A 21,642-nucleotide genomic window follows, 5' to 3' on the forward strand; every position below is an offset into this window, starting at 1 on the left:
TGTGTAGACTGCTTTGGGCTTCCTGACGATATGGCAGCTGGACGGAGGTGGACTGCTCACGTGAAGCTTTCAAGAGGGACTCTTCAGGGAGCAAGGGGGAGGCTGATTGCCTTTTACTTCCCACTGTGGAAGCACAGAGCATCCCATCTACCATATTCTATTAGACAAAACAGTCACAAAAGCTGGCCCAGTGTCCGGGGGAAGGGATGGGGTTCCATCCAGTTCCTGATGAGAGGAATGCCAAAGAATTTGTGGACATTCTTTCAAACTGCCTCCACTGAGGTTGGGAGAAAGACAGAGAGAAGTAGTTAGCTGTGGAGATGACGCAGATATGTATGGCGGGGAGGGGGCACCACGCGGTCACTTCCCCATATACACAGCATCTTTCCAGAAGGGAAGCAGGCGGGCACTGGTAGACCAAATCAGTCAGAAAAATGAATAATAGGAGATTCTGAGCCACAATGGAAAGGCTGCCTAACAAATCAGCTAGTGAGGACAAAACCTCTGTCCTTGGAGATTTCCTTCAGAGGCAAAGTGAGCCAGATCAGATCTGAGGCCCACAGACTTCGGTGAAAAAAGCAAATGACTAGTCAGGGTCCTGTCATTTGAAGGTGAACTATCACCCTGATCAGACTCCAAGATCAAGGAAAAAGACTGGCTCTCACGACAGGATCACAATAAACGAGTCCATGAAGGAAGGAACAAACAAGTAAAGGGCCTCTCCAATTAGGCCCCTGGGATGGAGAGGGCCACCCCCAGAATACTCAGACTCATTGGTCTGAGCGCCCCAGGAAGCAAAGTGCACACTGAGCGTCCTGTCTCAGGCTGCGTGACTAATGAGTCTGGGGTCCAGTGGTGGCCAGTGCAAAAAACCAGCAGGGCAGGCTACTGGCATAAAGCAGCCTCGAACCACTGGCTTGGTTTAGGAGTCTGGTGCAGACACACACTATTCCCCAACAAGCACCCAGTCTCTCCTCTGTGCCTCTCAGAACACACACTCCTGAGTTCTAGCTGGGGATGTGAGCACCCACCATGATAAAGAATACACGCCTCAGCCCCTCATGCAGTTAGGTGTGGTCAGGTGACTAACGGGGGCGGTCACTGGTTTATGAACAAAGATGAAGCGGCCTGGCCTGGTTTCCTCCTTCTTTCTGATGTCTGGGTATCAGTGGCCACTGGAGCAGTTTGGGAGCGCTGAGGAGGGCAGGGCTCTCTGTTGGCCCAGACTGCTCACCTCTGGGATGGAACACGTGAGAGACCTCATCCATTTAAGGCACTTCTTTAAAGCATCACTGTCCTTAGCCAATCTCTCAACTAATACGGAGTCCCGGGCCCACCTCCACTCCCCCACACTAAGAATTTCATGTTGGAAAAAAACAGAGAAGAAACACCTGACGTGGATCCTACAGGTCCCCCAAAGGATTTGCAGGTTTCCCTCTTTTCTCTGCCTCTCCCGGCTTCCCATTCCCTCCTACTCATCTGAGCATGAAACGTAGGTCTTCCAGGACTTGGTGAATGGCTGACACGGATGACCACCTGTGGTCCACGCCAATCAGCTCACGTGCAAGGGAAGGTTTACTCTGGGAGACAGAGGCCTTGGGCCTCCTGGGACCCGGGGCTGAGAAGGGGTGGGGGGGCATCCAGAGAAAGCCACTATTACCTCCTTCTGTCTCTGGGGGCGTGCCACCTCTGGCCTCTCAGATGGGTCCTCCAGGAGATGTACACCCCCTACTCAGCTCCGCTCTTCCCAGCTGTGGCTTCCATGTGGCTGCGTCCCACCCGTCCATGTTTGCTCAGCCTCTGAGGGCTTACTCAGCACTGAAGCATCTGGGAGGGAGGGATGACAGGGAGACACTCTGACTCGCTGCTGGCTGGCCCAAGAACAGGCCTTGGGTCAAGTGTCTGTGCCTCATTGGGTCCACGGTGGCTTAGGTGGTTGGGAACAGTACAGGAGCACAGAGGGCGGTTCTTCCAAAAGTTGTGAGTGGAAGACACAGTCGGGAAGGAGTGGAGGGACAGGGCAGCTAATACAACATATCCTAATATATGCTGGTATCCGGACTATATGGCACAACGACGCATACTCTCACACGCGAGGACTAATGCAACATTCTTCCAGTCGGTAGTGTTGGCAAAGGGGCGGCGGTGCACTCCTGGTCTTCCCCCCAATTGAAAATGAAGCTACTAGAGAATGGAGCAGCTCCTCGGACTTCTCTGGACTTCTCAGCACCTAGCAGAGTGCTCTCTGCCTAAGACCTTCATTAAAAGCTGACTACCAATGCAAATTTGAGCACCTCATACGATCACAAAAGGGACAAGACCTCAAGGAAAAAACTCATGGAAGGAGAACATGGCCCTGTGTCATTCTGTGGCATTCCAGAACCAAAGATTAACCAAACTGATAACCTGCTGAGTTTTCAGAGAGCAACAAGGAGGAAATGCGAAAGAGGTCGTCCTCCAGGAGGATCCAATGTGACAAGATATTTGCCAGATCAGAGCACACTTTCAACTTCTCACGGGCCAGAGTTCTCTTCTCAGGTAGCCAAACTGGGGCCAAAGAAGAAAGATGATCTCAGGACTGCATAACCTAAGAAGGAAGCTCAAGCTGTTAGTCGAGGGTAGGGGATGAGGAATATCCAACTCCTGGTCATCAAACCTCCCAAACACTTCTCACCCTGCAGAATTCACAGAACCTGTTGCTCCACAGTCTCGTTTACAGCATCGTCAAGCCCCAAGGAGACTTCTGGGCCGGGACAGCAGAGCCCAAGGAGAGCCACGGAGAATCAGATGCAATGATAACTGGCCCCTCCTGTACATTCCCTTACCAGGGCCGAGCATCTCATTCCCCCTGATTTTCTTCCTTGGGCTCCACCCTCCAAGTGCAGCATGCAAGGATCGGGTCTCCGCCGGCCATATCAGCCTCACAGCCCGCCACGCACCCCCACCCCACACACAAGCATATGCACACTTTGCTCCCGCCCTACCCTCTCTGGCTGGATGCCCAGCCTCATGCTTGTTTCTGGGTCCGTTTCTATTTATCTTTGAAGAGTAGGCAGAGATTTCTTTTCTCTGAAGTCCTGCCACGCTACCCCAGGGAAACTGTCACTCCTCGCTGTCTCAGTCACGCCCTCCAGTCTCCCACGGCGTGCTCCTCGCTCCTCTGCTACAGCATTTACCACACCTTCAGGTAATTATCTGCAGGGCACTCTGTTTCCCCCTGCAGACTGTGAGCAATTTTAATCTGATCTCGCTGCGTGTGTTTCTTCCAGAACCTGGGTGGGGCCAGGCAACAGGAGGCACTCTACTATGAATGGTCTGTGTGAGTAATCAGGAAGAGTCAGGGCAGTAACAGGGTGCTGGGGGAAGGCGGGGGACGGGGAGCTGATGAGGGCCACAAGCTGTCCACGGATGGGACACGTAAAGGTCTTCTGCATAACCAAGCAGCAGCTCCAAAAACTTGCAAAGGAGACTTGCAGAGAGGCAGGAAGCCCCACACGCGGTCCCACCTGAAACTTTCTCCACTGCCTTCGGTGTCCAGGCTGGACATCCTCACATGGCGATGGATGGACAGACAGAGTTGGAAGCCAGGAGAACCAAGAGAAGGGGGACGTGCCCGGGCACTGGGGGAGCCGAAAGAAACAGCTCCGAACACTACCACGGGGGCTGCGAGATCAGGAAGCAATTATGGTCTTGCGTGGAGAATCATTCCGACTTGCTTCTCAATGAGGGACGTTTCAGCAATGCTCAAGCTCCTGCTGCAATGGTTCGAGGAAAGGAAGCTTTCATGATGCACACACTAAAGTATAAAGAAGAAAACCCCCCAGGTACAGAAAGGTGGCAATCAGCCTCTCCCCCACTCCCCTGTTTTTTCCAACAAAGTCAGCATCTCTGCCCTTCCTAGCCCAGCTGGGCTCTCAAGCTCTCAAATTAAAAGTGGAAAAAAGGCTCCCACAATCCTGCCATTAATAGTACCTCCAGCAGCTTTATTCTAAGCAAGGCCAAATGAGTCCTTTTGTGGGGACGGTTCCTTCCTAGGGCCCCTCTAAGGCAGCTCTTGACATCACTTGGCCACAAGTTTTATGGTAAATACCGACTACCCATCAAACTCGAGGTTGCAACATTTGGGGCTGGAGATGCCCTACACCCAGATTACTGGCCTTTTCCATCCGTACTTGAAAAATTATAATAAAGACAAGTACTCTCGCGTCTCATGCCCTCCACAATTTCTCTAGAAATGATCTTCGGCTATTCGGTCACTTGGTTTTATCTGGCTGCATCCCCTCGGCTATCCCGTATTCTTGGAGGTGTTTATTTGAGAGGGCAGGGTGAGAAGCAATCGCTGTCTCCAACTCCCCTTTCCCAGGACTATCTATTCCCTGGAAGCCTGGACTCCAGCTCTCAACCAGAGTCTGTCGCTGGAGAATTTGGGTTGGCTGGGGCGTTAGGGCGGGCAGGGGAGAAAGATGCAAGCGCAACTGTCCTCGGGTGCCTGGAAGCAGAGGTGATGATGGTCTCGGTCAGACACTCGGAGGGGTGCTGACTCACCGCCTCCAGGTCCAGGACTGCTGTGGAGACAGAGTTAATGAGGCCTGCACACCACGTACAGGAAATGAGCATCTCGAAATAAAAGCTGGGAGACGGCCTACGAGCCAAGCACGCGGCTCTGCAACCCCAAAGAGCACACAGAGCAGCACCGCTCCCCACCCAGAAAATTCACTCTCAACTACCTCGGTCGGTCTCCTCCACACCCCACCTGCGCTCGCCTCTCTCTCAGCCCTGGTCTCGCTTTGCTTTTGTGCTTTGGTCACTCTCCAGCACTTCACGTCCCCTCATTCGGATTTCTACTGCCACACGGGGCGCACAGCTGGGCCCTGCGAGTGTGGCTTCCTGGGGACCGTATTCATTTGCGAGGGCTGCCGTGAACACAGTACCACGCACCAGCTGGCTTGAACAACAGAAATTTACTGTCTCGCAGTTCTGGAGGCAGGATGTTGGCAAGGTTGGCTCCTTCTGAGGCCTGGAGGAAGAATCTGTTCTGTGCCTCTCCCCTAACTGCTGGTGGTTTGCTGGCAATCTTTGGGGTCCTTTGGCTCATGGACATATTGCCCCCAATTCCTGCCTTCACGTCCACACGGCATTCTCCCCGTGTGTCTGTGTCCAGATCTGTCCTTTTAGTAAGGGCCCCAGTCAGACTGGATTAGGGGCCCAGCTTGCTCTGACACAACCTCATCTGAATTAATTATATCTGCAATGACCCTGTTTGTAAATAAGGTCACGTCCTGAGGCACAGGGGTTTCAGACCTCAACATATGAACACAACTCAAGAGAGGCCATGACCCTCACTGGATCCTCTGCATGCAGCTCAAGGCCTGGCACATGGAGGCACCTCGTTACCTGCCCACTGGCAAGAACACCAGTAAGGGTTGCCTGTTTGCTCTCTTGTTCTCCCTCTCTTTCTCTCTCTCTTTCCCTCCCTAATTCAATCTCTCTCTCTCTCACACACAGAAACAAACACACACACTTCTACAGAAGAAACAGGACAAAGCTGTCACTGTTAGCTTCTGGGGAGGTGCCAAACCTCATGCCCAGCTTTCCAAATTCTCCTTGAGCGTTATCACCAGGATACAGCAGGCAAGATAAAGAAACTGCAACCCAATTGCCAAAATACTCAATTAACTATCTTGGCATTGGTGGCTTTTTTAGAAATGCTTAACTCTCCAGCATTCCTCATGGAATAGGAAGGTGGACAGGCATCATTAGTCTTTCCTACTGCGAGAAACCGAGTACAGACAGAGGGAACACATGCCAGCCTTCATATGCAACCATCCCCATGAGCTCCCAGGACCAAGGGCTGGGTGTGCACCCATCGCCTGGAGTTCCTGGTCCCAGGTGAGTGATAACCAGACGGTAGTGTCACAAGGTGACGTGAAGAATGTTAGCTTGTACACGGGACGACCCAGGTTCCTGTCCTGGCTTTGAGGAAGACTCTGTTCAATCTGTTCAAGTGGCTTTACCACTTACAGGCTACGTGGACACGGCACAACCATGGAACAACCTGCATGATCCTCGAGCTCTTCATCAAGAAATGGCCATCGTTTTCTGGGAGAGGACTTTCTCTCATAGGAATTTCGTGAGACTGGATAGGAAAATACAGGTACAGGGTTTAAACTGGTGCCTGCCATTTGCTTAGGGCTCTGAGTGATGGTTACCCATATCCATATATGCATCTCCTATATGCCTGTTCTCCTTTCCAAGGCCTGACCCCCTCACCATTACCCGGGTCTCTGTAAGCTCTCTGTAGTGACAGCAATCAGAATTGGGATTCACTTAAGAGATACTCATTTTATTAGTCATTTACTATTGTATAACGTATTTCTGCAAAATGTACAGGCTTAAAAAAACAAACATTTATGATCTGCCAGTTTCCGTGGGTCAAAAATCCAGGAGTGGCTTAGCTCTCGCTCGAAACCTCTTACAAGGTTATAACCAAGGTGTGTGTCAGGGCCACTCAGCTCAAGGCTCGGCTAGGGGAGGAGCTACTTCCAAGCTCATTCAAGGCGGCCACTGATGGGTCTTCAGGTCCTCACTGGCTTTTGATCAGAGCCCTGCCCAGTTCCTTGCCACATGGGCCTATTCATGAGGAGGCTCGCAACATGGCAGCCAGCTCCCATCAGCATAAGCAGGAGCGAGTAAGCAAAACAGACGCCGAAGTCCTTTCTAATCTTGGAAGTGGCATTCAATCACTGTGCTGCTACTTTCCTTACTAAAAATTGACTTGCTCATGTTCACAGCAGCGTTCTTCACGACAGCCAAAAGGAGGAAGCAACTCAAATGTCCATCAACAGGTGAATGAATAAATAAAATGTAGAAATTGATTCCACACTCACGTTCACAGCGGCGTTCTTCACAACAGCCAGAAAGGGAGAAGCAACTCAAACGTCCATCAACAGGTGAATGAACAAACAAAATGTTGTACAGACCCATGATGGAAGGTTAAGGTTGTACAGCCTTAATTAAAAAGGAAGGAAGTCTTGACACATGTCACAGCATGAATGAGCCTTAGGACATGACGCCAAGTGAACTAAGGCAGTCACAAAGGGACAAATACTGCACGATTCCACTTAGATGAGTTAGAGTAGTCAAATTCATAGAAACAGAGAGTTGAATGGTGGTTGTCAGGGGCTGGAGTGGAGAAGAGGGAGCTGTTTAATGGGTACAGAGTTTCAGATTTGCAAGATCAAAAAGTTCTGGAGATCGGATGCACAGCAATGCATATATATCTAACACCATTGAACTATACACTTAAAAATGTGTAAGTTCACATTATGTGTATTTTGACACAATTTTTAAAAACCCCATGCAAGTCACAAAGTCTAGATCACATTCAAAGGATGGGACTATACCAAGGCGTGAACCCTAGGGGGTAAGGATCATTGCAAGATGCCTGTCCCTTCAGTCATTTATCTAAAGTTGAAAAGAATCTCTGTTCAGTTAGGATCGAATTTAATATATCTGAGGCTACCTGAGTGCTGGCCACACCCAACATCTGCCTGGCAGTACCTGCTGACTCTCAGATGTGTTCCTAAGAAACAAAAAGCCACATGCATGCCTGCTCCATCTTACTGGTTTTGGAATTATCTGGTAAACAGGCTATGTTTCCAATCAATGAATCCTCAATTAAAAATCGATCCCACCACAGTGTTCTTTGGTCTTTATTACATCCTGGATGGAATAGAAAAGTATGGTAATGGTTGCACTTTCACGGTCCACTCCCACTTCCAAGTCCTGACAGTTTGTTGTTAGTTTTAAAGGCCAGGGATAAAGACAGGAACTAAATTGGGATGAGGAAGAAGGGGAGGAGAGGCACACACAGCTGGTGTCTCTAAAGTGGAGACACTGCTTTTTCATACCCTCATCAAGTCGGAAGAAAAGTATTTCAAGCACCGTATTTCCTGTCTTCAGGCCAGTTCTCTGCACTCCATCCAAATAAACATTATAAAATATAATTTTCTTTTCCCACATCAATTGAAAGCAAAGACGCATTTTTCAAGGGCTGGGAGCCCAGGAGGAGCAGATAGGATATTTTCTCACTAAATGAGCTCATATGCAGGAGGTGCTTAGCAAAGTGTCTGGTGCATGGTAAGACTCGATAAATGTTCACTATTATTAGGATGACAAGGAGCCAAATCCTGTGCTGTATAAGGACCATATTTTGACTAGTCCTGATGCCTCTGAAATTCTTCAGGAAGACACTGCATGAGGCTCAGTCCTCAAAAGCCCAGTACAAGTCGGGTTTGCCCCCCAGCACCGGTACACTGGTGTTCCTTTGTTCAAGCACCAAAATTAGTAGCCAGTTCGCATTTAGAAGCTCCACGATAGAGAAAAGCATACCCTTTGATACTGAAATCACACCCCGAGCAGGAGGACGCTCATATCACAGGAGGAATAGCCAGCAAGTCTAGATTCTCATCTCAGGCTCACTGAAGGGCATATTCCCATTGAGGGAATGAGAGAAGCATCTACTCTATTTAAACAACGGCAATAATACTCATTATTTTAATACATGGTATATACTTGAACTCACAAAACTTACACACGTATATAGCATAATACCACATAAAGTACAAATTAAATACAGCTTCATGGGGTACCCGGGTGGCTCGGTTGGTTAGGGGTCCAACCCTTGATTTTGGCTCAGGTCATGATCTCAGAGTTGTGAGCTCAAGCCCCATGTCGGGCTCCATGCTCAGCATGGAACCTGTTTAAGATTCTCTCTCCCTCTCCCTCTGCTCACACTCACATGCACGCGTGCTCTCTCTTTCTCTCTCTCAAAAAACAAATAAACACAGCTTCATAACATAACGCCCTACAAAGAACTCTTTTCTAGTATATAGCACTTACTGAATCCACTATGTGCAAGGCATCGTGCTACTAGGTAGGATCTGTGGGATCCAAGGGGCGGGGGAAGGCATGCTTCTTGTTCTTTGGTAGCTGGCAAGAGTGCCTTTCCACAATGGGCACCCTTGCTTGGAGACTGTCATGCTAAATGGCACCTGACAGCTGTCACCCACGCCTTAATGGGACTTGTTTCCTGAGAGCTTACTTTCCACAGGGATGTCATTTGGGCACAGAAGGCACAAAGCCAAGATGTGAAGGAAAGCTACTCCATTATGTACTTGCCAAGAGCTGGGCTTTGTGTGCATGTGTCCACCACTGACTTACCCTATACCGCATGTTTATAACATAAGAGTACAATGCAGAGAGAGAGAGAAAGGAGCCAGACTTAGAAATACAAATTTCAACCAGCCATCAGAGAAACAGTTCTTAGGGGAAAGCAAAAAATCTGCTTCAGCAAAATGCACGGATAAGCACATGGAGGGTAGGGGATGCTAGCAAAACCCAAACCATCAGGATATATTCTCTAACTTCAAGTTTTAGACTAAGGGGTCATTTTGCTGAACATCTCATGGCACCATTGGTGAGTCTAGGATGCATGAAGACATAATTAACCATATAAGAAACAGTATTTACAAAAATGTTCCTCTGTATCTCCTATATATGCTAATATTTGATTTTGTGACTGCTCTTCTCCTACTTGACATCTATCACTGCTGATGGCAGATACCATAGGAGGTATAATGCATGTGTTGTGGTTTATAAAAATTTGACTTTGTGCAAAGGCTAGAAACACCTTACCGTTCAATCAGCAGTTGAGAAATTCCTAGGCAATAGGGAGCCTGGGTGGCTCAGCTGGTTGAGGGTCCAGCTCTTGGTTTCAGCTCAGGTTATAATCTCATGGTTGTGAGATCAAGCCCCTGTATAGGGCTCTGTGCTGGGTGTGATGCCTGCTTAAGATATTCTCCCTCTCTCTCTCTCTCCCCACCACCTCCACTCACTCACACATGCTCTCTCTCAAAAAGAGAAAAAGAAAAGAATTCCCAGGCAATGGCAAGATTAAAATCCTCTCTAAAGTTAGTATAAAACAGTGGTTCTCAGAATTAATGTATATTTGAATCACTTGGAAAGCTTGTTCAAACACAGACTGCTGGACCCATTTCCTGGGTTGATTCTGTTGATCTAGAGAAGCAGCCTGAGCTCTGTATTTCCAAAGAGTTCCCACATGATACTTATCTCAGGATTATATTCTGAAAATCACTGGGGAAGGGAAAACTCAAGGAAAGGATTGTCCAGACAAGAACAATCAGACCCTAATCCTACCCAAGACTCACCTCCTGTGGCTGTTCTCTGCACAAATTTTGGCAAAATCTATGTTTTGGCAAAATCAATCTTTTCTTGTCTATGGCCCTCAGGCATGCAGACTTGGATTGGTCATAATCCTTGATGTGTGACCTACCCTCAACCTATTCATTCATTCACTTATTTTTAATAACATAATAAACATCAACCAAAACAAAGGCTAGGACTTTGAAAAGGACCTACTTATAACTTCAAGGAGCTGGCTCCATCCAGCCTGCCTCCCAACATATGAGGTAACCAGTTAGCTGCCTTTCTCTTGCTTTTCTGGCTTATGATTTTACACAGTCTATAAACTGTGGTAAACAGCAGAATACTGGGTAACAGTCAAAACAGATGAACTCTACCAACAAACAATAATGTAGGTGAATCACAGCAAAAGGATAATTAAGTGAAAAAAGAAATGACTGCGTACAGATCATACCAGTTTACAACATTAGAAGTATGTGATGACTTAACATGGATGCCCATTTTTAAATCTTTATATATTTTTTTGATCACTGAAAAATTGATTTCTCAGAGATTAAAAAAATATGTGTTTACCAGAAAAGTCAATGAGTGAAGAAAAAGTACCTGGCCAGTTTTAACAGAGGAGGTATGACCCCACTGTATCCTTGTAGGCTCCCTGCTTTTTAGGGAGCTCACCTTTCCATCCCCCTCAACTGCATCCTCTCAAATTCCATAAAATTGTTCTGAGATTGCAAGTCCTGATAGGAACAGGCAATTCACACAAGAGGGAACTAAGTAGTAAACAAACACACAGGGGAAAATGTTGACTCTGCTCATAATCAGAGAAATGCAAATTAAAGCATTTGGGGAGCTATCATTCTATGATTACTAACTTAGCAAAAATGGAAAAAACAGAACAGCAGTGAATGCCCAGGATATGACAGTAAAACTGACACACACAGACATTGCTAGTACCCATGTAAAGAAAGGAAAAAACTGTTTCCCACAGCTGCATGTGGAGGTGTAAGCCATGATCTGTGCAGATGCCCCACTCTGCAGAATTTATCCTAAAGAAGTAATGCAATGGAAGGAAACAGCCCAGGCGGTCCCCAACAATGCAACAATTTAGAAAACCACAGTAGAGCATCCTGACTATATGCAACACAGCCAGAGGTAAATTATAGTTTTGAAGAGAAAATGTGTACGTGATACTTCAGACAGGAGAAATATGAAATCCAAAACGGTAGGCGCATTACAGGTAAAAGCATGTGTACAGGAGCTGCAAGGGAAAGTGCAAACGTTAGCATGGCTGTTGTATTTGGAGTGGATATGGGTGTTGTTTTCTTCCTTTTGGTGTTACTGTCATATGGTGATGCAATTATTTTTTAGAGCTTTGGAGGTTTCCTACCTTGAGAGCTTTCACAGCTCTCCTCGTCGCTGTTGTCTTGACAGTTATTTTGCCCATCGCAGATGAAGCTCTTGTCAATGCAGAGGCCGTTCTTGCAGTGGTAGCGGGCGGTGGAGCAAAGCAGAGGGTTGGCCGCTGTGAAGGGAAAACAGAGCAGGTCACCAGGGAGGCCAGCAAGTCCCATGGAGAATCCCTGGAACCAGGAGTGTGTCCCGCTCAGGAAGCAGTGAGTCCCCTTCTAGGATGGTTGACTAAAAGACCATCCTGCAAAACTGGCCTGTTAATGAGGGGGACAGGATAAGACTTACCTTGCCTCATTCTAAAAGCTCCTTTGCCCAAGTCACCAGGCCGTGCCCTGTAACCATTGGTATGTGGCCAGAAGGCAATGCCTCACTCTGCATGGTTAACCTCCAAGAGGGCTAGCTGCCTCTGACGGGCCCGGGGCAAAATCTGAATCTCCTGGGAGAGTCACAAGTGATCTCTTATGGGTAGCATACGGCCCACAGAGAAGCAAAGCCTGAAGGAGGAGCTGAGTCAGGGAATCCATGAACCTCTGCGACCCATGGAGTGACAGCACGATCTGTTCCAACAGCTGCGTTGGGATTCTTCTGGTTCTATAACTATGGACTAGCCTCTTAACCCCTCGTGTATCTTCATGGCTCCCCATGGTAAACTCACTGGTCTCAATTTCTTTGCAATCAAAGTAGTCCTTTAACCTACTTGGTCAGCCTGAGCAGCATCTCTGTGAGGCTCCCTGTTCTAGGCACTTTCAGAACCTCAAAAGAAATGACAGGTATGGAGGCACCTGGGTGGCTCAGCTGCTTAAGTGTCTGCCTTCGGCTCAGGTCATGACCTCAGGGCCCTGGGATGGAGCCCCATGTCCGGGCTCCCTGCTCAGCGGGGGAGTCTGCTTCTCCCTCTCCCTCGGTGTTCTCTTGTCCTCTTGTTCTCTCCCCCAAATAAATAAATAAAATCTTAAACAACAACAACAACAAAAAGAAATGACAGGTATAGTCCCTCCCCTCGAGGAAGAGGGTGGAAACCAAACAGTGTGAGGTCAACACAAAGCTTCTTAACAACACACAAGCAAATTTCCACAGAAGATCAGCATTTTCACAACGCAGTTCCCCTTGATCCAGTTCCGTGCAGTGCAATTCAAACAAGGCTCATTCCAGAGCTCTATTTTCAATAAATGAAATAGCAAAGTAGAAATCAGTCCAATCCCAGCTCTGCCAGTTATGAGCTGCGTAATCCTGTGCAAATTACTTCACCTCTTCGAGCTTCGGTTTCTTTATCTATAGATGGGACTGGCTACAAAATGTATGGGGCCCAGTGCAAACCGAAAATGCGGGTTTGGTGGGGAGGGGTCAGCTGTTTGAAAATTAAAAATTCAAGAAAGGCATAACAGCAAGCATGGCACACTTCCAGGCTGAGCCTGGGCCCCTACAGCTGTGCCAGTGACAGGCCCTGCTTACAGCATTAATTTGCACATCAAATGAGATGACATGTGAGCAAATGTGCAGTGCAAAGTCTGACTCGCAGCACTGGCTCAGGGAACGTGAGACACGCTCCCCTAGTTAGGTCTGTCTTGGTCCCAAGAGCACGGCCCTCCCTGCAGAGGCAGTACTGGCATGATGAGGAGGGGTCACACTGGATGTCGAGTAATGAACGGAGCCCACACTTGCATTACATGTGGTGGGAAGAGCATCAGGTTGGGGCGCCAGGTGCCCAGCACAGAGATTGCTAAGGGATCAGGGGCGAGTCCGCTGTGGTGTTCCTCGGTGGACCTCAACTGCAAGATGGCATTTGTAATACATCTTCCCCGCATGCTTCGCGGAGCTACTATTTAGATACACACAGATCGAGGCTGCAAGGGCTCGAAGACTTCACAGGGCTTCAAAAACCCTAAGGACTCAGAGGTCTGGCTTTCTTTGTTTTTGTTTTTTGTTTTTTGTTTTTTGTTTTTAATATCCGTAACTATTTAACTCAGGAAGTTTGACTTGAAAGGTCAGAGAAGGTAGAGGGCTGGAGGAAGCCAGGGCTCTCGGTTTTAAGGATAATGGGCCAGTGTAAAGTCAAACAAAAGTCGTCTGGCCTGAAATATACGTTTTAATGATCTAAATCGCTGTGGGCCAGAGAATGGTTCAACTTGATCAGAATGAAACCGAGGTCTGATTTCAGCCAAAACCAAAATGGGGAAGCCCAAACCACAAATCACGTTCGGTTTCTGTCCAAGGCAGCCCTCCAAACCCTTCAGCATCCCACCGTGGTGGCCTTCAGCGTTCCCTGGGACCTTGTGGGTCCCGTGTATGCAGCCAAAGTGTCAGCAGCAATCAGCTCACTCCGACGGACAGCCTCGGAAAGGGGCCCTAATTGCTCCAAGATGGGGTGGTTGCACACGTATGTGAACACCCTGCTGGGGAATCTGTGCTGAATCAACCTCGCTGACAGTGCTGGCAAATACTTGCTTTTCTTCAGCCTTACACCCTTTCAATCCTGCAAACTTACCCACGGAAAAGAAGTCATCTGTGTGTGTGTGTGTGTGTGTGTGTGTGCGCATGCACGTGTGTACACACATAGATTATATATATACATGTACACAAGTATGTGTGGATACAGATCACAGACACCTTCAAGATTGACGTAAGACACAGCTCTGATAAAGAATCCAGACTGGCTGAAAACCCGGTCACAGACTGGCTTTACCGCATGTAAGTAACTGAAAAGACTAGCACCCCAACTATATAAAGATCTCTCCCAACTACAGAGGAAAAAAGACAAACGACTCAGTAGGAAAATGGGCAAAGGGCGGGATCAGGCAACTTCCCGCAAGACGAATGGCAAATGGTCAATAACAACTGGAAAAAATGTTGACGGTCATCGGTAATGAAGCACCACTTTAACCACAGAAGACTGGCCAAGCTTAAGGTCTTAAAATACCAGGTTGCTGGCAAGGATGTGGAGGGAGAGAAGGTCTCCCACCACCAGTGGGAGTGCAAACTGGCGGACCCACCTTGGAGACCAATTTAGGAATATCCGATAAAACGCTGCACATGCCTTACAGCCCAGCAATTTTGCTTCCAGCTAGACACTCCACGGAGAATCCTGAACAAACAAAAATGTTTACTGAAGCACTGTTTAGAAAATTAAAAAATTAGAAATGACCCAAATGTTCACCCACAGGAGAATAAATACAATGTGCTACACAATTCTTTTTTTTTTTTTTTTTTTTTTGGTGCTACACAATTCTACAGCAGGAGTTGGCTGTTTCTGTAAAGGGCCAATCAGTAACTACTTAAGGCTCTGCTAACCACTCTGCCTTTGTCTCTTTCACGACTACTCAACTTCACCACTGTAATGCAAAGAAGCCATAGAAAATTCATAAACGAAGAGCATGGCTGTGTTCCAACAAAACTTTATTTACAAAAACAGGTGGTAGGCCAAATTTGACTGAGTGGCTGTAGTTTGCCAACCCCTGATGAACAGTAGTAAAAAGTCAAGCAACCAAAAACAAAACAAAACAAAACAAAAAAACTCAAAATCAGTGAACTAGAGTCAAGATGGATAAAGATCACAAATAGGGTAGTGCGGGGGAAAGTAAATTCAGGACAGTAGATGCCTCTGAAGAGATGGGAAAGGACAGAGTCCAGGAAGGGGTATGTACTGTGAACTTGTAATGATACCCAGTAACATTTTATTTTAAAAATCTAGAGCAAATAAGGCAAAATGGAAATATGATTTTTTAAATTGAGGTAAAGTTGGCACATAACGTTACATTAGTTTCAGGTGTACAAAATAACAATTCAGGGCAGCCGGGTGGCTCAGTGGTTTAGCGCCAGCTTCAGGCCAGGGCATGATCCCGGGGTCCCGGGATTGAGTCCTGCATCAGGCTCCCAGCATGGAGCCTGCTTCTCCCTCTGCCTATGTCTCTGCCTCTCTCTGTGTGTCTCTCATGAATAAATAAAAATAAAATCTTAAAAAAAATAACAATTCGATGTTTGTTTATATTGTGAAATGATCACCACAGCAAGACTAGTTAACATACATCACCACACATAGTTACGCATTTCTTTTCTTGTGATGAGAACTTTTTTTTTTTGAGAACTTTTAAGATCGACTCTCTCCAACAACTTCCAAGTATATGATATAATATTAACTATGCCTATACCATTATTGTTATTACTAATAATGTAATTGATTAGTATTAACTATAGTTAATATAGTTATAACAGGCAGTGTGATTTAAAAAAAAAAAGATTTGAGAGAGAGCGAGCGAGCAAGCTGCACAAACAGGGGGAGGAGCAGAGGGAGAGAGAATCTCAAGCCGACTCCTCACTGAGCACAGACCCTGACATGGGGCTCAATCCCACCACCCCAAGATCATGACCTGAGCACAAGTCAAGTCAGTTGCTCAACCAATTGAGCCACCCAGGAGCCCCAGTAATGTGATTTTTAAAACAGGGTGTGGGGCGTGGCAGTACCTGGGTGGCTCATTCAGGTAAGTGTCTGCCTTGGGCTCAGGTCATAATCCCGGGTCCTGGGATCCAGCTCCACGTTGGACCCCCTGCTCAGCGGGGAGCCTGCTTCTCCCCCTGCCTCTGCCTGCTGCTCCCCTACTTGCATGTACATTCTTTCTCTCTTTCTCTCTCTCGAATAAATCTTAAAATTAAAAACAGAGTGTAGGGGACACAGGTGTCCCTTTAATTCTACTTTGCCTTTTCAGTATGTCTGAAACATTTCACTACACAGTTTGAAGCGTCTAGTCTGGCAGACATGTCTCAGTGACCACTTACTTCTGTTTCCCTTTACTCTTCTCTCACAAGACTCTCTGGCCCACAAACACCTGTTTTAATATCTTTTACACGCAGGTGCCAGTCGCTCAGAGGACGCAGGGACGTGCTGGCACACAACCACACCCGGGGCTCTTCTTTATCAAGGGCTCCTCATAAAACAGTACCTCCTCTCCGGACCCAGCTGCAGCACAGAGAAACAGAGGCAGGGGAGGCTCCAGGAACACTCCCAAACCCAGCAGCAAGCCAGAGAAAAAGGCCTCCGGACCATCAAAACACACATCGCAGCGTGCAAGCCGTTCAAGGGCCAGGAGCTTCCTCCCAGGACGGCTCTCAAGCCTTCACCGGCCTCAGGATCTATCGATTCTCCATTTATGTAAATTCCAGCAAGGTTGGCGGTCCCACTCCCAAGGCCACGGCAAATTAGAAGGGAGAGGAGATGCTCCCTGCCACCCAGCAGACGAACCGCCAGCAAGAAATAAAAGCAGACAACTACGGTGGGCGACAGCAAAGCTATAAAAAGCTGCCCTAAGAATTCCAAATGCAGAGCACCTAAGATAGTTTCAAAAGGGACCAGAAAGTTCTAAAAGGAGCCAAAAGCAACCCTGCATTATAACCCGGTCTGAAAATTAATGGTCCTAAGAATGGCCCTGCGCTGTCAACAGCGAAGGTAAACACTGAATATACCAAGATGCAACACATTGTGGACAGATCCCTGTGGACCATGGTCCTCGGGGGCCTGAACACATTCAGTTACTGGGCAGACTCACCCAGAGGAGCAACACTCCCCCGAGGACCCCACACAGCTCAGGTTCCACTGTATTTCCTCCAGGGCCTCCATACCCATTGACCAGGCTCAGGGAAACTTCAGGATGAGTGCGCACGGGCCCACAGCTGACCAACCATGTAGGCTCCAGGTGGACAGGGACAGTCTTACAGGTTCCCGCCACCCCACAGAGCCCTACCCAGGACCCTAAAGCAGTCACTGCTCAATGGATAGCTCAGAAATCGAGCAGGACATGCTTCCTACTTTAGGATGTTATGTCTCAGTATTTTCTAGCAATACTTAATGTGCTCCACATGGGTGTTTTCTGTCCTTGGGAAGGTTTACCAGTCACCAAAAAACGTATTAATAACTCTCTTCGGTTAACTAGAAAGAGGAACATTGTGTATCTCAAGAAGGAGGGAGAAAATTGTCTGTAGAGTCAATTCCAAGAACTCAAGAGCAGAATCAAAGCGCTCCCCAGTTATTATTATTAGCACCACAAACACAGGGATCTGAGGATCTGTTTCCCAGCCCACGATACGCAGGAAAGAGAACTTGTCTCTCCCTGCCAGAGGGAGAGAGGAGAGTGAAGGTTAAGCTCAGTGGTTAATTAAACTGGCAGCGCTTACTCCAACCACATCTGAAGCAGAAGGACCCAGGCCCACGGCGGTTGCCCAAAAGCAACTGACCGGCTTCAAGACAGGAAATGAAGCAATCTGTCTCTAGCAGGATGTAGGAAATGTCACCTTTAATCCATTTAGAGTCTGTGAAGTCGGCCCCTCTTCCAGCTCAAAGGGTTCTTCATAAAAACACATCAATGAGAAACTCCTCATCACCAGCTCCCTCATTTCCCATCTGCTCCCCAGCCCCTGGCGGTTACTGCTCACTTCCTCACCGAGCATCCCAACCTCATGGCCTCCGGGGAGAGCTCGGCTTTCCAGCCCCCAACTGCCCTGGAAACCAGGCAGCTGGGGGAGACGGAGCTGCCCCGAGCCTTCCTCTGTTCCAGGATGGAGGGCGTCTGGCCCCCAGCCCCTGTGCAAATCATCTGTCCCATTAGCAAGCACTATTCCCTTTGCGCCGGAAAAGGCTTGCAGCCCCGACCTTCCAAAGGGCGGCCTGTGTGCAGCCACTGCAAGTTCTTGCCTTCCTTTCGGGGTCTGCTCTATGAGGCCTTGCCCAGCAGCCCTCGGCCCCAAGCCAGTGTGGCCCGTGAGCAGCCACTTTTGGAGCCAGCACCTCTTCTGGGTCTGCAGGAGGGGAAGGGGTCACCACTCTGGGCAAGAGGCAGGAGGCAGAGGGTCCTCCCTCCCGCTGCGTCTCTAAGGACTCTGAGGATCTGAATTTTCAAAAGCCCTCTCGAGTCCACGAGGTGCCAGGGGCAGAGCTCTGATTCACTGCCGATGATGGTTTCCTTCGCCCTGTAACGGCTTCCCGGACAAGCCCACCTCCTGTCCAACGCCCACGCCTGTCTTTTATCCAGTTTCACAGCTGCAACCACCACCTTTCCACGGATGGCTTCCCAGACCTTTCCTCTTGCAATAAACATCGTTCCCCTGATGCCCTGCGGACGCTGCGGCCTGAATACCCCCTCACCTCACACCCCGCATGACTGAGAGGGGGCGACCTCCTCTCTCCTGCTCTTCTCGTGGCTCCACTCGTATTAAAGGAGCCACCCTGTCCCAGCTCTCCAGGCTCCAATCACATTTGACCCTCTCCCTCTCTCCACCCTGCACCTGGCTCAGTATCAACTGCTCCTCATTGGGTATAAAATGCACCACCCAGGGGCGCCTGGGTGGCTCAGTCGGTTAAGTGTCGGATTCTTGGTTCCAGCTCAGGTCATGATCTCTGGGATCATGGGATGGAGCCCCGAGTCTGGCTCCCTGCTCAGCGGGGAGTCTGCTGGAGATGCTCAACATTCTCTCCCTCTGCCCCTCCTCCTGCTCTCTTTCTCTCTCTCTCAAATAAATAATAAATCATTTAAAAAATTTAATCCCCAGGGATCCCTGGGTGGCTCAGCAGTTTGGTGCCTGCCTTTGGCCCAGGGTGCGATCCTAGAGTCCCGGGATTGAGTCCTGCGGGCTCCCAGCATGGAGCCTGCTTCTCCCTCTGCCTGTGTCTCTGTGCCCCCGCCTCCCTCTCTCTCTCTATCATAAATAAATAAATAAATCTTTAAAAAAAAATAATCCCCAATTCTTAACTTTTCATGATCTGCCCCAACCTACTCAGCCAAGGTGTTTTGCTGTTATGGTCAGAACTGAACGTGAAGCCCACCTGGGTTCAAGTTTCAGTTTTACCACTCACTAGCTACACAAGGTTAGGAAAATCATCCAACGTTTCTCAGCCTCCTCTTCCTCATCTGCAAAATGGGAGATAAAAACAGTGCCTATGTTATAAGATCTTGTTATAATTGAGGCAATACACACAAATAACTGAGACTAGCCTGTACACCACAGTCGGGATCCAAGAAATGCTTATTATAATTAACATTACACGTACTATACATAATCATACCTGCCGATATGGTGGTTCAGAGCTCGGATCCTGGATTTACACTGCCTGGGTTGATATGCTGACTGGACCGCTGACTGGGTGACCTTGGGCAAGTTATTTAACCTTTCTGTGTCTGTTTCCTTGTCTATAAAAAGGGAGTCAAAGGGCCACCTGGGTGGCACCTGGGTGGCTTAGTAGGTTAAGCGTCTGCCTTGATCTCAGTGTCCTGGTATCAAGCCCTAAGTATCAGGCTCCCTGCTCAGCAGAGCCTGCTTCTCCCTCTCCCTCTGCCCCTCCTTCCTTATCATGTTCTCAATCTCTCAAATAAATAAAATATTTTTAAAGGGGGGAGTAATAATATTACCAGCCTAAAATGAGATTGTACATGGAAAGCATATAGAACCATGCCATATGGGATCCCTGGGTGGCGCAGCGGTTTGGCGCCTGCCTTTGGCCCAGGGCGCGATCCTGGAGACCCGGGATCGAATCCCACATCGGGCTCCCGGTGCATGGAGCCTGCTTCTCCCTCTGCCTATGTCTCTGCCTCTCTCTCTCTCTCTATCATAAATAAATAAAAATTTAAAAAAAAAATTTAAAAAAAAAAAAAAAAAAAAGAACCATGCCATATGCATAGTTAGTGCTCAGCAGCTATCAACCAAGTGGCTTCTGTGCCGTGCAGCTTGCATACCTCCCAGCCTCTGCCTGGGCCCTTGGCCTGAAAACCCCCCACAGAACTGCGGTGCCAATTTTTTAATGGTATCCATCCTCCTACGTCCATCTCCTTCAATAGTTTCCACTGATGAGCCCAGAAGGAAATAATCTCCCCAATCACTGGTTCCCCCAGCACTCCCAACTGCCAACCCCATATTTTAATTATTTGGATGTCAGTATTTCTGTCTCCCTTGCTTCAATATAATCTCAACAATGCCAGAGTCCTGTATCTGACCCATCTCTACATCCTTTGCAGTGTCTTGCACAGGTCGGCATAGATTGTAGAAAGAAGATGAGAATCTGAAAGAAGGTAGGAGCTGGGGTTAATGAACAATGTATGGCCTAAATATGCCCTCTGGGTATACATCTGAGACCACAGAAGAGGAGCAAGACCTCCATATGTTAGGGATACATCCTGACTGCCTGTCTTCCTGCTTTAACCCTTTGTTCGATTAGTTGCTCGGCCCATTCATTCAACAGACACTTACTATTGACTATGTCCTTGAAATAAAGCACTCTACTAGGCACAGGGGATAAAAGAAAACCCAGTCTGGATTCTTAAAGAGCTTACATTCTAGTGGGGAGACAGGCGAGTCAATATGCAATGAAGATAAAGCACGAGAAGTGCGATTTAATCCAGATATTTACTGCATGCGAAGGCTGAGCCAGACTGTATCCTTGGCCCTGGGAATACAGCTGTGAACCTGGCAATAATACCATTTCACGAGGTCACGATGCGGCAGGGAAGACTGAGAATAAACACAAAGCAGGACTAAGGATGGTGAGGCAGGGGAAGGAGACACGGTAGGAGACTGGGAAGGAAAGGAGATATTTTTTTTATAGGGTGCTCAGGGCAGGTCTCTCTTTTTAGGTGGCATTTGTCTGGTGAAGGGCCAAGATGGTGTGCCAACATACAGGAGAATGACCCAGCCCAGCCCTGACACACCAGGAGTGTTTCTATCCAGAAGAGGGTCATTTAAGCAGAAGGAAGGAGTCTCTAAGGAGACACTGATGAGGGGGCCGTAGAGCACTGGGTGGAAGAGTCCCCCTGCTGCAACTCCCCCCCTCCCCAACTCATCCGACGTAGGCCCGACTCCCTGAGGGTGCCGAGGACAAAATATAGAATCTAATCTGGCTGACACGACTGGCATCCTGGGAATATGCCAAGACGGAGGGGCTCTGTGAACCAAAACTAGATGCACTGGTGAAGCCAGGCAGCAGTTTAGAGGGACAGGAAAGAATCCGTCAGCAGTGGAAGAAACACATTCTAG

General features: G+C 48.2%; 1 protein-coding gene across 3 annotated transcripts in view; it reads right to left on the bottom strand.

Annotated features, from left to right (window-relative positions):
- The window catches only part of LDLRAD3 (low density lipoprotein receptor class A domain containing 3), a 232,808-nt gene that overhangs the window by 92,068 nt on the left and 119,098 nt on the right, over positions 1-21,642 (bottom strand). For all 3 annotated transcript variants that reach the window (XM_025452484.3, XM_049096369.1, XM_049096370.1), the window contains one exon: positions 11,612-11,746. In XM_025452484.3, the coding sequence (XP_025308269.1) occupies positions 11,612-11,746 (135 nt within the window). The remainder of the gene's footprint in view (positions 1-11,611; positions 11,747-21,642) is intronic.

The sequence above is a fragment of the Canis lupus genome, chromosome 18 (genome assembly GCF_003254725.2).
Source record: "Canis lupus dingo isolate Sandy chromosome 18, ASM325472v2, whole genome shotgun sequence".
NCBI classification, from domain to species: domain Eukaryota; kingdom Metazoa; phylum Chordata; class Mammalia; order Carnivora; family Canidae; genus Canis; species Canis lupus.